This window comes from Sinocyclocheilus rhinocerous, unplaced genomic scaffold (assembly GCF_001515625.1).
Source record: "Sinocyclocheilus rhinocerous isolate Xijiao unplaced genomic scaffold, SAMN03320098_v1.1 scaffold98, whole genome shotgun sequence".
NCBI lineage: Eukaryota > Metazoa > Chordata > Actinopteri > Cypriniformes > Cyprinidae > Sinocyclocheilus > Sinocyclocheilus rhinocerous.
Window position 1 is genome coordinate 51255 of NW_015666167.1, and position 16320 is coordinate 67574.

Below are 16320 nucleotides of genomic sequence, written 5' to 3' on the forward strand. Positions count from 1 at the left end.
TATTGTGAAATATTACAATATTTAAAAACAAAAACTGTAAAAAAAAATTAAAAAAATCAGTATTCTTTGATAAATAGACAGTTCAGTTTTTAAAAATCGTACTCACCCCAAACGTTTGAATGATAATGCATAACAGTTTCCACAAAAATATTAAGCAGCAACTGTTTTCATCATTGATAGACATGTATCCTAAGCACCAAATCAACATATTAGAATGATTTCTGAAGAATAATGATTTCTGAAGAATAATGTAACCCTGGAAACTGGAGTAATGGCTGCTAAAAGTCAGCTTTGCTACCACAGAAATAATTACATTTTATAATAAATATTATAACAGAAAGCAGCTTTTACTGTATTTTTGATTAAATAAATGCAGTATTGCTGAGCATTAAAAATAAATAAATAAACAAACGCCCAAACTTTTGACCGGCAGTGTATTCTTCATTGTTTTTCTCATGCTTTTTTCATTATAGTTTGTACAAATTACTATGAACAAGTATTATGCTGTAAAAGTTTATATTTTATGATTAGTTCCTAATACCTAATGCATTAACTGATGTTAACACATTGAACCTTATTGTAAAGTGTTACCATTTTATTTCCCTTCTTTTGAGGTTTATTACAGTCTCAACCCTTTCCCCTCCCTTCAGTGACCCCTCCCATGATGTGCGGCCCTGTTCCCATGAACACGGACATGAGTGCCCTGAGCCCCACCAACCCCCTGCAGCCTCAATTACAAATGGTGCCCTCTCACTGCACACCTCCGCCACCCTACCCCATGGACAACAGCATTTCCAGGTACACAAATACACTTACAGTAAGTCTCTCTGAAATGGCTCACAGGTGAAAGTGTTATAGCATTACTGTAATCATGTTTTAAAACTTCTGAAATCTGTCAATTTCAGCTTCCTGTTGAGGCTGGGCTGCTCAGCCTGTTTGGATTATTTCACAGCCCAAGGACTGACCAATATTTACCAGATTGAGAACTACAATTTAGAGGTGAGGAATTTGCCTTTCTCCTTAATGTTTTTCATATCAGTTTTCATTTGAAAAAAAAAAAAAAACTATTTAGCAGGTGCATGTTAGAAGGTATAATTCATGCAAAAATGAGAATTAGCTGAAAATTTACTCACCCTCATGCCATCCAAGATGTATATGAGGTTTTTCTTCTTTATCGCAACTGATTTTGAGAAATTTAGCAACTTGCTCTGCAGTGAATGGGTGCCGTCAGAATGGGAGTTCAATACAGCTGATAAAAACATCACAATAGTCCACAACACTACTCAATTAACATCTTGTGATCTGAAAAGCTGCATGTTTGTAATAAATCCATCAAGACGTTTTAACTTTAAACCTCTATCCATATTATTGCAGTACATACAGAGAGAAAAACTACAGAGAGAAAAAAAGAGAAATATGCAAAGATCATGCACTGTCTAAAACAGATGAATATGGTTCCAAACAAATATTTTGCTGTATTTTGAGAGGACAACAGGGGATAGATTTTTTCATTGGACTCATTTTGTTAAAGTTCAAACATCTTGATGGATTTTTTATTTTTTATTTTTTTACAAACAAGCAGCTTTTCACTTCACAAAACCTTATTTCGTCAACGAGTTGTGTGGATAATTTTTGGCTTACTGTGATGTTTTGAACTCTCATTCTGACGGCACCCATTCACTGCAAGGGATCCATATCAAAATATGCGATCTAGTGTGTCTGGGTTGACAGAGAGATCAGAGCAGTGGCTACTGTATTCATGAGCTCTGTGGTATATCTATCCACAGGACTTGTCCAGGCTGAAGATTCCCACAGAATTCCAGCACATCATCTGGAAAGGAATCATGGAGTATCGACAGACCATGGAGTTTTCTCCACCTCCCCACATCTTGCGCACCTCTAGCGGGACATCCACCGTCAGCGTGGGCTCTACCGAAGCCAGAGGCGAACGTGTGATCGATGCAGTGCGTTTCACTCTTCGTCAGACCATTTCATTTCCTCCACGAGACGACTGGACCGATTTCTCTTTTGACCTGGCTCCAGATTCTCGCCGCAACAAGCAACAGCGTATCAAGGAGGAGGGAGAATGAACGTAGTACATCACAGTTCACAATAATACACATACATACAATGTCAACAGTGCACATTTACTGCACACACACACTCATGCGCTGTTTTATATTAACACACTTGGTGTTGGTCCAGATCGTTTCACAGTTTTCCTCTGCAAGTGATGATTTAAAAAAACTGTGAGCCTCATAATCTAGTTCACTTAAACTTAAATAGGCAGATAAAATGCACTTAAAGTCCTTTATGGTTTCATTTTTCTTCTGGTGGATTTAGCTCTGGTTGTCATTTCAAGCCCCTTTATTGAACGCAAACAGCTGTAGCTGAGGGGAAATGGTGCTTTGCTAAATTGTCGTTCTTACTGTTTCTTGAGACAAAGCACTTAAGAAATGCTAACATATTGTTACTACTTGCAAAATACACACTGAACTTTTGGGGTTTCTTTTTTGTTACATGGCCAAGGGTATATTTCTGTTTTTTTGTTTGTTTTCCTTTTCCTCCCAGCGGGAGCTTTAGTGTTAATTGTATTCTTTGTGACGGTCATTCCTTGCGGTTGAACAATGTCTTTTTTTTTTTTTAAATGTTGCCGTATGTCAGCTTTGATTGTATGTATTTCAAATCGCACATGGTTCTTTTCTTTATTCTCACAGAAAGTGTTATTCATCCATGGTGTAAGACTGATGTTGTCATGTAGCCTTTATGTAATACTGTAAACCCTTCTTTGTATCTTTTATTTGTTGCAAACACTCTTGATACTAATGCATTGCAGTGTGTAAGTATTGAATGCTTCTGACAGTTGTGGTAATCCATAGACATGCTGTTTACTGGCCTCTAAAAGTATAAAAGTGACTTACATTGATACATTGGCAATGTAATGTGGCTTCAGTATTTTTTTAAACAAATTTCCACTTCACTTGATACTTGTTATTAGCCTGTTGTGGCAATATTGTACAGATTTTTTATTACGCTTTCATGTGACAACTGAGTAAACAATTCTTTATCAAACTATTAAGGAATTATTGTAAATATTTTGCAGTGTACTTATTTTGATATAAACAAAATAAAACAAATATTGACAAATACATTGATTGTATTGTTGTACAAAAACAATCGTTTTATTTAAACAGAATAGTCAGATATGGTGGACCTCATTTTGATTTATTTAAATATGAGATATCAATAGCATTCTGTGGTTTAACAGAAAGGTTCAAAAGTTTAGCATTGGGAACATGATCCTCTTAATATCCTTTCATGTCCGGGACGTAAGGAAATCTTATTCTCTTTTAAGACTTTCAAATTAAATTTTTAGAACTTGCATAGTGTGACAAACTGACAGGGCTAGTTTCAAAAATGTTATGTATCCCCCTCCCTTAATCTTAACGTTACCTTTAGTTTTCCTTACATTCACTTGACTTGCGTATACATATAGTTTTGATGGCTACTGGATTTCACAAGCCATTTTTTCTTTAGTGCTTCAACCTTAATACTTGTATTACTCAATAGCTATTTCCAATAGAAGCTGATAGGCATCCTAAACTTCAGATTCTCAATACATTATCTGGTAAACTTGGCCATTGGCTTAGAGAAGACCCATTTAACTTTTAACTGTCTCACAAACCAGTTCCCTTTAATCTTGAAAGCTGCGATCACAAAACAATTGTATGGAACCAGAAACTGACAAAAGGTTCTAATCATTTCAGGGAGTTTTAGTCAATCAGCACAGAGGTGTATGGAAGCAGAGTTGTATGGAAGTATTCATGTGTCACACTGGTGTAACCACTTGTACAAGCAGCATCCTGTAGGGCAGAATACTTTCCAAATATGAAAATGAAGTATAGTTATTCACCTCGATGCCTGTGATGAGGCTCCTGGTGAATCTGTTTGCTCTAAAAACACTGCTCTGATAAATACATCAAACCCTTCTCAGTTACATAAGTATGCAGCAATATATGATGTTTACATCTTCAAATGGCTAAAGAATTAGTGACTTCAAACACTGAAGCAGATAAAGAGCAATGAAGTTCCTTGATTGAGGTTCCACAACCGTATTCTCATCCAGAGGAGCAGTTTGACTCATATAAAAAGCTATAGCTCATTAAGGCTCGAGACAGATAAAGGAGAGATAATAAATCGAACTTGCTTAATTAGGTCAGGTTCTCAAAACAGAAATCATAATCACGAAGCAAAATGAACAAAATAACCATTTCTCATATTGACATCTCCAAGCCCAAAGTTTTAGAACTCCTGTCAATCATGATGGCAACGTGCCCAAAGAGTCATGACAGAACTCCACCTCAGTGTTGCCCAGGGAGGAGGTGGGGGGGGGATGATGACGAAAAACAGTGTGGGAATGCTCTACTCCCTCCTTCCCCTTCAGGCGGTTTTGGTTGGAGCTGTGGTTGTCTCCTGGATGACCAGAGTGCAGCATCTCTGATGTCTCGGTCATTAAGAGCTCTCCATAGCATCCAAAACGTTCATGATTTGCTGTTTGATGACTTTAGTGGCGTCACCGGCATTTGGAATTAAATACCTTCAGAAAATAAAACAAGAAATATCAGAATAAAGTTAACTAAAATAAGACTAAAATAAGTAAAATAAGTAAAAAGTAAGGAAGTGTAAAGCATTATAATTTTAACTGAAAAATCAATGAGTTTAATTTTGAGTTTTTAATCGAAAGTACAAATATCTGTATGTACTGTTAAGCTATTAGCGATTTAGAGTTAACAAACTATTAAATATATTTTTGTGCACTGAAAAAAACTAAAAATTACAAGCACATGATACAATTTGCCATAGAAATGTAACGCTTTACATTAGCGTTCCATTAGTTTTCAACATTAGTCAAAACAAACAATGAAAATACTTTGAGCATTTATTAATTTAACCATGTCTAAACAACAACAACAACAACAAAAAAAAAAAAGGAATAAATAAAAGGAAAGGGTATATTTACAATTGCTGTGTTAAAAGAATTTAATGGACCTGAGCTAACATGAACAATTAACAGTTCTATTTTTATTAACTAATAATAACAAATGACTTAATACTGTAACTAATGTATTACTCATAGTTAATTATGGTTAATGCATTGACTAATGCTTGCTAATGAGAACCTTGTAAAAACAAATTAAAATGACAACTGAAATGCATAAATCAAGAGCTAATTTAATTTGATACTAAAATAACACTGGTTATTTTATACAGAGACTAGGAGATAATGTGAAATTAAGTTAAAAATAAAAAAATACAATGGTGTCCCGATGTCAGTTACCATACCTCTCCACAGCCACTATCTCCACTCCTGCAGCATTGTTGTTGCCAAACTTAAAAGTGATAAGTTCTGGATGCTTCTTCTTGGAGGTGATCTTCACCACAGAGTTTAGGGCCTGCCTGGATTGGATGTAAGCAAAACCTTTCCGGGCAGCGATCTCTCTCAAACAGTACATGTGTGTTGCAGTGATCAGCAGATGGCTGTGGAAGATAAAACAATAGAATTACCCACCACTATCCATCTTTTTCTTCCCGTAAAAATGGGCGCCGCCATCTGTAAATTCTATGGGTCTAGCTTCCAGCTATTTTTAGCTGTACAAACCACTTTGTTTTGCTGCTTGATATTGAAAATTGGTGTGTCTTACCATATTATTTTAATGTATTATCTTAATTATGCTAAAAGTGCAAACAGTTTTACCGTTTACTGCACGTTGTTATTCTTGTTATTTCCCTATAGCGGCTAATGAACCGGAAGTCTTGCCCATAGGCTTACTTCCGCGTTAAAGAAAAAGGTGGATACTCAACCCACCATCTGGGATGACCCAGTATCTGATGGGCGGAAGTATCATAACATAACAGTTTTTCACATGCAACAGTATTATTTTACTGACTACATTGGCTAACATAAAATATAACTTATGTTAATTATTTTTATTAATTTTAATTATTTTTATTTTTATTTTTTCAGTGGAATTCTTGGAGGGCTAATTCCATGTTGCATGTTCAGACAGGTAGCTTCACCTTGGGAACATGTGTCCAGTCTCCTTAACTTCATTGCATGGAATATGGTGCTTCACATCTGGTTTGTTGATCCAAGTCTGAATATTGACAATCTCTTTCCTGTCATCATCTGATATTGATGAGCTGTCAATCTCATCTGAAAAGAGGGAAGGAAATAAGAAAAGCATTGAATAAAAACACAGAGACACAGATGAGATGATGGAGTGTACCAATGCTGAATTTCTAAATATCTAGTTATATGAATCTAGTATATGGGATTCTTTTTTTTTTTTTTTAAGGTGAAAGTGGTCACCTTTTTTCTTTTAATTTCTACTTTTGTTCCAAAAAAAGAAAAAAAGGCTTTTGAACAACAATTGTGACCAAAAGTTTACACCAAAACTTAACGACCACATTTTAATTTTTTTTTTATTAATTTTTTTTTAACAAAATTCTAAAATTAAATGTAAACAGAAGTGAATAAATAAAACAGAAGTGTTTTGAATATATTATCTTAATTATATCAGACAAGGATACTCAAACTTGCCTCTGCACCTAAACCACGAAGACCTTGATTAACTGGTTCAGATCAGTGTTATTTTAGCATTTATTATATAGTAGTATTCATTCATATTTTTAAATATTATTTTATTTTTGTTTGTTTTTTAAATCGGCTTTTGACTTTTATATTTCTGCTTAGCTTTAACGTAGTTTTAGTTTACTACTTCAACTTAAGCTTATTTCTGTTATTTGCCACAGCAACATTTCTATTTATTCATTTAAGTTTCGCAAGTTTAAGTTTTTCATCTAATATTTATATTTTATTACAGCTTCATTTCAATTACCAAAAAATAAATAAATAAATAAGTAACTGTTATATATAACGATAACACCACTGGAGCAAGTGTGTATAAGCCAACTCTGCAGGAAATTGCAAGTCGAGTTCTCCAGGCTGGTTAAATTTGTGTATTTACCTGTATCATACTCTTCCTCATCACCAATGCTGAAGACAGGCTTCACACCCCTGTATGGCTTCCCCACCCGATCACTGCTGCTTATGTGCCTGAAGGATATATAAGAAAAAAGCACCATATGCACTTACAAGACCCACTAGAAGAATAAAGGTATGTCCTTCACACCAACATTGTTTTCCTTGTCTTAATACAGGCATTCTAAGAGCATGGCAGTGAGATGAGGTGTCCTCTAGGATTAGAAAGGTGAGTACTGTTAGTTGGAAGAAAGGCAAGTTAACAAGTTTGCATTTTACCAGAGATGAGAATCACAGTGTGGAAGGCCAGGCACTTCACAAAAGTGAATGTTTTGAGTCCATTTTACTTTAACATTTAATCACAACTGCCCCAGTCTTCCACAGCTGTGATCAAATCTGTATAAAAACAATGAAGGACTGTGGTCTCTCTCCACACAAGTTAAGAACATATAAGAGGACCCAGACAGCAGAGATCAGACTTCAGACTGCGGAGACAGAAACTGCTGGCGTAAAACAAAGACAGGCACAAAGTGGCAAATGTTTAGAGGTCAAAACAGCCAGCACTGTCAGAAAGTGACAAGACCTGTGGTTCACAGCTTCCACCATTCCGAGTGGTGTTTGTGAATTCTACTACACATGCGTGTGAATGTCTGGTAGTGGATGACAAAGTAGAAATTTCTAGAATGTTACTCTACTCCGACGGCATTCTCGAAAGAATTTTAGCAGGAAACAGGAAATTCAAAAGAATGAAAAGGATATCTGTACTATAGATGCAGGTGATGCAGATGCATATGGTGTTAGAGCATACATGAGTGTGCCATTTAATAAGGGTTTTAAAAACCCCTACAATGAGCTAAAGCTGACAGCGCCACCTTGAGAGGGCATGTTACAGAAACTGGATGAACGCTAGTGGCGCACAGACAAACATTAATGAAGTCTTACCGATCCAGTATTCCCTTGTCTGGCCAGGGTAGATTGAAAGACATTCTAGTGTGAAATAACAGGGCATAGGTCGGGAGGATGATTAAAACAGAAAGACTTCAGAAAATAAATCACTTTAAAGAAATCCCTCTACGTAATATAATTTAAGTTTGTTTTTGTTTTTCAAATAAAAGTAGGGGTGGAAAAAAAAAAGACAATCTAGAGGCAGTCTAGAAGTTTTTGCAACTGGCCCTCTTTTTTCAATTAATGAAGAACATATCTGGAAAGGAAAATGTGAAAGAATGCCTGTCCAGTGCAATGAATATGAAAAATGCTCACCTGTCCACCGGTGTGGAAGTGTTTTCAATGAAGCTGATCACCTTCTCATGTTGTTTTTTTTGTTTTTTTAATAAAAATGTGTGTCAGAGACAGTCTAGAGGCAAAAAGTTTTTGCAACTGGTCCCTGAACATTAAACAGCCCTCAAATTTTCTTTTTTAATTAATGGAAGACATATCTGGAAAGAAAAAATGTGAAAGAATGTCTGTCCTGTGCAAAGACAATTAAAGATGCTCACCTGTCCACCGGCGTGGAAGTGTTTTCAATGAAGCTGATCACCTTCTCTTTTACATTAACTGACTTTGACTTGAGTGCAAAGGTCATTTTGTTGACAAGCGATTTAACTCCTTTTCCATCTGTGCTGTTCAGTTCCCCCTGTATCAATATAAGAGATGGGCTGAATTAACACTGGAAGTTAATTAATCCAAAACTAAAGAGGTATTTGCTTATCTCAATGGAAGTTGAAGCATTTAATGGCTTGCTTTACTTACAATGTCCACAAGATGGCACTACACGCCACCCAAAAAATGTAAGAAATATGCTACATGTATCCACTTTATTTTTCAAATGCGGAAATAAGATATTTCCTGTGAATGTGCCAGACTTCATTATCCACTATAGATAACTAGAAGAATAAAGTACAACAATCCAATGAGCTTCAAACCAATGTGTTTAATATTAGTAATACTGGTAAGCAAACGACAAAGGACACCTTGCACATTCAAGATAAAAATGGCACTGCTCTCACATTAAAAATAAGGTGGATAAAGCTTCAGAGAGGTACCAAAAATACACTTAAAACAGTGTTTTATAAAGGTAAATTTAAGACTTTCACAACTTTAAGACCTTTTTAGGTAAAGAAAATTTAAGGAATCAATTGAAGGGAACACAATACATCAATATGTTCTCTAAATGTAAATGTTTAGTGAAGACAGTGAGTTGAATTAGCAACACCTCAACCGATTTCCTTTACTTTTTAATTCATTTTACAGAAAAGTAAAGTTTTCATATACCCGATTGAAAGACATTTGTTTTTGTTTTAAGCATAAACTGAAATAATTTCAGTTTTTTAATTTTACATTTGCATCTCAAGTAAATTTATCTTGATTTTAGGATGTTTAGATATTTGCATTGGAAAGCAAAAATACTGAGAAAGATATTCCTTTTTTTGCAATGCATGCAAAATAACTTATGAATTTAAGATTTTCTGCTCCGATTTAAAACCTTTATATTGCGGAAGGACAAACTAAGACTTTAAGGCTTTAAGACCCACAGAACCTCTGTTAAAAATGGATTGAGAAAATTGATGAGAACATGGGCCACAAAAGCATGGTTCGAAGGCTACATGCGGAGTAGTACTCTTTTAATACATGTAAAGTGCATCACACACACACACACACACACACACTAAGGACTCACGTCAGCTGAGCTGAGGCTGCTGTGGGATCCTGAGGTGCTCACAATCCAGTGAACATAAACATTATCCGGCCCTTCAACATTAATATCTGCCAGGTGTTGCTGCAATGCTGAGCATTAAAGAAAAATAAATTAGTTTCAGTTTCATCAGCACAATTTAACTGCTGCTGTCACTGTGTAAACCCTGTTGATCACATTATTTTTGTATCGGAGTACATTACATTTATTTAATTATTTATATTTGATTGCATTTTGTCTCAAATTTGGTCAGACAAGTATAATGCTTAGGTGATCAAGTGTTATTAATTTTGCAACCGAAAACAGAACTTACCCATAAATCCACCTTTTGCTATGCTCACAAACTCTTTATTTTTCTAGACCAAAAAAAAAAAAATTTGATTTACCACTTACATTCTTAACAGTTGTGAAATGCTTTCAATAATAATCCGCACAATTCAATGTGTAGCAGCAGATGCAGGTCTGACCTGTAGAAAGTGGGCAAGCACCATGTTCATGTACATGTCCTCTTCTTCACGTCCACTGCCCATGAAGCACAGATGCTCTCCGCTTGCCACAGAGCCTGATTCCAGAGACTGCTTCTGTGCCTCCAGAAGAGACTTCACTGACAGGGCAAACTCAGAGGGATTATGAAGCATCTGTGAAACAATACCATATCATTACAGTTTTACGGGTCAAGGACACAGAGGTGCATAGAGCTGTGTACTCTGTGAGGCAGCTACACATATTAAAAATTTTATTTTTGAGGAAACAAAGTGGATCCAAAGGAAATCAATCTCTATTAGAACAATTATGAACAAATGCTTGCAAAAATTCTTACCAGGTCAGAGTCCAGGTGAAAGGCAGTGGAGAGGTGACCAGCATTGTACTGCTCAGCAGGACGGCAGTCGACTACAAAAAACCTCACGCCCTCCTAAACAGAATGCAAATCACAAAAACATACATTTAAATAGGAATAACATCACTGGAAATAGGGCATCACATGGTGAAACTCCTTGTGCATGGGTGTCATAAAATAGAAAGATATGTTTGTCATAAAAGATTTGGTTTTCAAGGTCGGATAGTGTAAATTGTAAGTTTTTTATTTATTTATTTATTAATTTATTTTATTTTATTTGAAATTTACATACATTGAGCGCATAAAATATGGTGGCCAGAAGCTCAAAAGTGTGTGCTTGACTTAAAATATTGTAAATGTTGTTGTGCTAAAACAATCTTGTCTCCTTGTATTAAACCATTTGACTTGTATGGATTACTTTTACAATGCTTTTTGACGAATAGCGAGATAACATTAAAAATATCTCCACTTGTACTGAACATGAACAAAGTCTTATTGGTTTACAAAGATTATGAGGGCGAGTAAATGAAAAACAATTCTAGGTGAACTACCCCTTTAATTTTGAGCCCTGATCATCAACATTAATAAATATGAAAGATGATGTGGAGATGTCTTGGACCGTTATCTTGGAGAGTGGGAACTCACAGGTTGTAGCTGGTTGGCTTGCAGGATCTCAGGGACTGATACAGGCAAACAGAGAGCCTGACTCAGGTCCATGTCTTCTTCCTTCAGAGCCACCAGACTGCTGCCAAACAAATTATGGTTCTCCTGCACACACATAAACCAGATAATTGAGCATGTGATACCTGCTAAACTGTTATTGTGATGTGCATCATATTGAGAGGAAGTTGGTAATATGCAGCCAAAAGAGCACAGATATAATGCTTACCTTTCTAAGTGATAGAGGTGTCTTGCTGTTGTAATACTGTGCTAAAGAAAACAAGTCTTCAAGGTCCTCTACATCTAGGAATTCTGGTGAATGCTTCAGCTTACCTGGGAAAAAGGAAAAAAAGAATTACAGCTGTTCACTTTGGTCATACAGGACAATGCAACAGATTTTTGTAATGTATTTTTTTTTAAATAAATAACGCATGAAAGAATTTACTGATAATTTCCTCTTTGCTTTCTCCTTCATGGATAAAGATGCCATCTCTGGACATTAGAAAACAAAGAAAAACGTGTTTTTGTTTGATCTCATAAACAGGAAAGTAAAACTGCCTTGGTGCAGTTCATTAATCAGTTAAGTTCACTGAACAGTCTGAACTGTCACATACTTGGCATTGACAAGGATGATGAGCATGAGGAAGAAGATGAGAAAAGGGTCAGTCTGTTGGAGATAAACATCCCATAAGGCCTGTGACACCTCAGGGAGACAGCTGCTAGAAAAGAGACTGCCCAGCTGCAAGAGACAATAAAAAAATTTTTTTTTTAAAAAAGATTCTTTAGCATACAGCTGCAAGTAATTTAGGCTACGTTTACACTAGTGCGTTTTCATTTTAAAACGCATAACTTTTGCTACGGTTAGGCCTGTCGTTTACACTACTCCGGCGTTTTCAACCCTCGAAAACTGAGACTTTTGAAAACTCTGCAGACCCCGTTTCAGTTTGAAAACTCCGGGGTTGCTTTTCAGTGTAAACGGACCAAACGGAGACTTTTGAAAACGATGGCGTGGCTGCCCACATTCTCTCTGCATATCCTTGACAACCGTGTAAATGATAACATCATGCTCATTGTTGTACCCATAGATATGTATAGGTAGATTCCCCATTCTGAAACGCAGTAAAAACGCCAGTGCAGACGAGGATCGTTTTCATTTTAAAACGCTGTTTTAAAACGAAAACGCACTAGTGTAAACGGCCTTATTTGATTCATTTTAGGAAAATGACCATAACACTTTTTCAGAATTGATCCATAGTGTGTATAAGTTAAGTATAATTTATATACTAAGCCAGGGGTTTCCAATCCTGCTCCTGGATGGCCACAGTCCTGCAGAATAAAAGTTTCAACCTCAATCAAACACACCTGAACCAGCTATTCAAGGTCTTAATAACTTGTACTAGAAACTTCTAGGAAGATGTGTTGTGGCAAGTTGGAGCAGGATTGGACACCCCTGTACTAAGCCAAATACTTTATAAAATATTCAAACAGGCCAGAGATCGACTGACCCAGTTGATGGCGTAGAAGTCAGGAGTGATCTTTTTTGTGTCCAGGAATGAGCATAATTCAGGCTCATGGTACTGCAGCAGGAGTCTGAAGAGGTGAAATGGTCTTCCCTTCGCAACACAGTCTCTGCAAAAGGTAAATAATATGACCCTATATCAAGAAAACTGATATATAAAGCCTGCATGTTCCCCCTCTGCCAACCTAACATTGTCTCAATTTACCTTTTTGGCCACAGAAAACTTCTGAAGAGGTGGCATTCAGCAGCATTTAACCACCTTTAACCAAACTGAAACTTTCTTTCAGTTTAAATAATTTAAAGGATTCATAATTGCTACATTATCTGCAACATTTCATTATAATTATTATTATTATTTATTAATTAATCTATTTTTTATTTTTTTTACTTTTGATCAAATGACCTCAAAACCAAGTTTGGAAAAAAAAACTAGTTTTTGTTTTTTTTCAAAATTGGTTTTGAGGTAATTTGGGGGTTTTATAATTTATTTATTTTTTAAAGTAGAGAAAAACACACAGACGTATGAACACCCTACCGTGGGATGTATTTATTCATGATGGCGTAGAAGCAGTTGTAGAGGTCTTTGCGGGACAGCTGTAAGCCCAGGAGTGGTTTGAGGATGTGTGGCCAACTAAGATCTGGAGTAAAGGTGACATTTCTGGACTTGCAGTAAAAGGTGATCACTGACTCCACATCTGATACCAGGTCCCGCCCTTCCTCCACTGGTAACCCTAGCTCATCTATATGCAAAAAAAAAAATCCCATTATTTCATATTTTTCCCTAGTATATTGTTTAAGATAATGGGTTTGCACACAGAACTTGCGTGGAATGTGTGGGATTTATCATGACTCGGGGAGCATCCTTCCAAGATAGTGCTGTTGGTTTATTAACTTGTAAGACATGACTGATCATGTAATAGAACCATTTTTTCTTAATACTGGTATGAGGCTTAATTTCAGTGTACATCCATTTAAAAATTGTCAAAAGCATTATTTATTTCTTTAAGTGTAAATGAAAATGAAAGCTGGCAGTTTGCATTTGAGCTCTTTGAGTTTTTATAAAGCTGATGACACAACACTGTATGCTACGGCTTTTGTACAAGTAGCAGCATATTGCCTGATGCCCTGTTCTTGCCATGTCATCTATTTTTTACAGAAAGGCCGAGGTGGAAAAACAAACTAATTAAATGACTAACTAAATAATTTATCCAGAAAATCCAAAATATAAGTCGCAATGAAACTTTAATAGCGGCAGATCTTTCATTCTGTATTGTGACATATATTTGAGTGTAACAGATCATAAAAAAGCAGGGGGAAAAACTGATTGGATTTTGAGATGTGGGCATTGCACACAAAAATGAATGAGAGTTTGTAGTCGATTGTGAAGGGGTGGTCTACTGTAAGTAGATTACATGACTGGAGAAATCCAGCATGTCACCAGAGATCTGTAGCTTTCCCTGGAAGACTGACTTATGATATTTTATGATACATTGAGGCCTATATTATGAATATACATGAATGAATAATTCACAATAATATCTGTACCATGCCTTACATGACAGTTAAAATTTCATGCAGACTTTAAACACATTACTAAAATTCTCCAAAGAAGCTTCTTTATACAAAATGCCTAAATGCATTACATCAAAATAATATGTCTTAACAGATAAGGAAGGTACTCCTGATCCAAAAATAATTTGCTAGTTTAGTTTCAAGACATGCTTTACAATTAAACTCATACCTGCAGTAAATGTGTTTTAAAACTGCATAAGTACACAAACAAACGGAAAGTCTTGCCAACAGGTAAATGTGTGTGGAATGCACAATGTCACACGATGTTTTGAATAACCAGTGTCTGACTCCACATTCATAGAACTGATATGCTATAAATGTGTAGTGCATTACTACACATAAATGGCACAACGAAAATGAGGTGAGGTGTGCAAAGGTTATTCACCAATGATCTGCTGACTGCGGCTGTGAATGAGCGTCTGTTCTGGTAGGTCCAAAGCCCCATCCCATGAGGACAGACTATCTCCTTTACCAGACACGTTCAAAGCAATCTGTTAACACAGACACGTTCAACGTCAGAGCCAGAAACTAAAACTTAGGAAAAAATTAGGGGGAAAAAAGTATGGGAAAGGGAACACAATGAAAGCAACTGCAGTTCCTCCTAAAGTACACTGTGAGATATAAGCTAATGCCATCTCCATGATGTGTACATTTAAAGGGTCCTACACTTTAAGCCTACTACAGTTTCCTTAATGGCCATCTAATCGATACAGAGGCTCTCTAAAGCCCTTCGGGACCCGTTGACTCTAAAGCAAACCCTTAAAACAAAGCTCTGCATGGATCTCTTATGTACTCTGTCATAAGCATGAACGCTTTTTCTGTCTCTCTCATCAACACGCAGCATGTACAATCTTTTCAAAGCTTTTTCATAATCCAGAAATTCAATATTTTGCTACACAGGCTGATTAGTAAAGCCATTTTATCTTCAAACACACACACAAACACACACGCACACACACACACACACATAGTATACCTACCATCCATAACTTGGCCCGCTGTTGTGGGGGTAGGTTTTGGACCTGGATAACACCATCCTGGTTACTGTCCAGATCACATTCTGCTGAGTCAAGTGCGTCAGCCAGATCATGAGTCCTTCAGAAAACACACACACAATAAATGCACACGGCACTGTGCTCAAATCACTCAAACTACATTTAGAATCAAGGACAGATTCTAACCTTATGCAAGTGTAAATGCAAATGGTTTGCTTTACCTACACAGAACTACGAAACACTAACAACATTTTTTTTTACAGTAAATTTCTACATTATTCTACATTGGAAAAAAGTCTCATTATCACCAAGGCTGTGTGTATTTAATCAAAATACTATAAAAATAGGGCTGAATGATTAATTGCATTTGCGCTAATATCGCGATATGAAAAAACGCGATTTTTCAATCGCAGAGGCTGCGATTACACTCGGTCACGTGACACGCGAGAGTAAATAGGTGTGTTCGACTTGAAGATCGATCGGTGTGACATCAAAGTACGTCGAAAGAAAGCATAAGGAGACGTCCGTGCTCTCTTATAGCTCTCGCAGTACTTTGATGACACACACCCATCGGTCTAAGCAGCGCTGCTTCAAGTCGAGCACGGGCCATCAGCAGAAAAAGAAAAGAAATAAAACAGTTTGTGAAAGCGAAGAAAAAAGCCATAAATGAAGTCGCACAGACCCAGGCAGGTGCTGGCCATTTAAAAGCTAAATGCAGAAAATATGACGAGGCATATTGTTTTTCAATGTTTCAAGTGATGCAGGTGTTTTTTTTATAGGCTTAAAGGGGGGCGCGACCAAAAAAGTTTGAGAACCACTGGTCTAAGGTTAACAGACAGTTTAGTGCAGTCCACATGTTTATCTATGTTTATTACAGTGACTTTGAATTAGCTAAAGTAGTGTGGTAAAGCAACAGATTTGTTTTTATATTTCTGCAATATACTTTAGTTTGTGTGATTGTTTACTGACTTTCATATTAATGTTTACACCAGGCTTATTTGT

General features: G+C 36.3%; 2 protein-coding genes across 10 annotated transcripts in view; one reads left to right on the forward strand and one right to left on the reverse strand.

Moving 5' to 3' along the window:
- Positions 1 to 3149, forward strand: part of LOC107731833 (tumor protein 63-like) — a 23512-nt gene extending 20363 nt beyond the window's left edge. For 2 of the 7 annotated variants that reach the window (XM_016543017.1, XM_016543018.1), the window contains exons 10-12: positions 615 to 798; positions 906 to 999; positions 1788 to 3149. In XM_016543017.1, coding sequence (XP_016398503.1) covers positions 615 to 798; positions 906 to 999; positions 1788 to 2090 — 581 coding nt within the window. In that variant the 3' untranslated portion in view covers positions 2091 to 3149. Of the gene's footprint in view, positions 1 to 614; positions 818 to 905; positions 1000 to 1787 lie in introns of all 7 variants that reach the window. The other 5 variants (XM_016543020.1, XM_016543021.1, XM_016543024.1 and 2 more) reach the window with 4 other exon arrangements.
- Positions 2968 to 16320, reverse strand: part of tbc1d23 (TBC1 domain family, member 23) — a 17906-nt gene continuing 4553 nt past the window's right edge. Inside the window, exons 2-19 of one of the 3 annotated variants that reach the window (XM_016543015.1) lie at positions 15304 to 15418; positions 14709 to 14814; positions 13287 to 13491; positions 12738 to 12861; positions 11847 to 11971; positions 11678 to 11724; positions 11462 to 11565; positions 11218 to 11340; positions 10555 to 10647; positions 10202 to 10372; positions 10048 to 10090; positions 9719 to 9826; positions 8539 to 8665; positions 7985 to 8029; positions 7029 to 7117; positions 6079 to 6214; positions 5344 to 5538; positions 2968 to 4597 (exon numbers count right to left, since the gene is read on the reverse strand). In XM_016543015.1, the coding sequence (XP_016398501.1) occupies positions 4513 to 4597; positions 5344 to 5538; positions 6079 to 6214; positions 7029 to 7117; positions 7985 to 8029; positions 8539 to 8665; positions 9719 to 9826; positions 10048 to 10090; positions 10202 to 10372; positions 10555 to 10647; positions 11218 to 11340; positions 11462 to 11565; positions 11678 to 11724; positions 11847 to 11971; positions 12738 to 12861; positions 13287 to 13491; positions 14709 to 14814; positions 15304 to 15418 (2041 nt within the window). In that variant the 3' untranslated portion in view covers positions 2968 to 4512. Of the gene's footprint in view, positions 4598 to 5343; positions 5539 to 6078; positions 6215 to 7028; positions 7118 to 7984; positions 8030 to 8538; positions 8676 to 9718; positions 9827 to 10047; positions 10091 to 10201; positions 10373 to 10554; positions 10648 to 11217; positions 11341 to 11461; positions 11566 to 11677; positions 11725 to 11846; positions 11972 to 12737; positions 12862 to 13286; positions 13492 to 14708; positions 14815 to 15303; positions 15419 to 16320 lie in introns of all 3 variants that reach the window. The other 2 variants (XM_016543014.1, XM_016543016.1) reach the window with 2 other exon arrangements.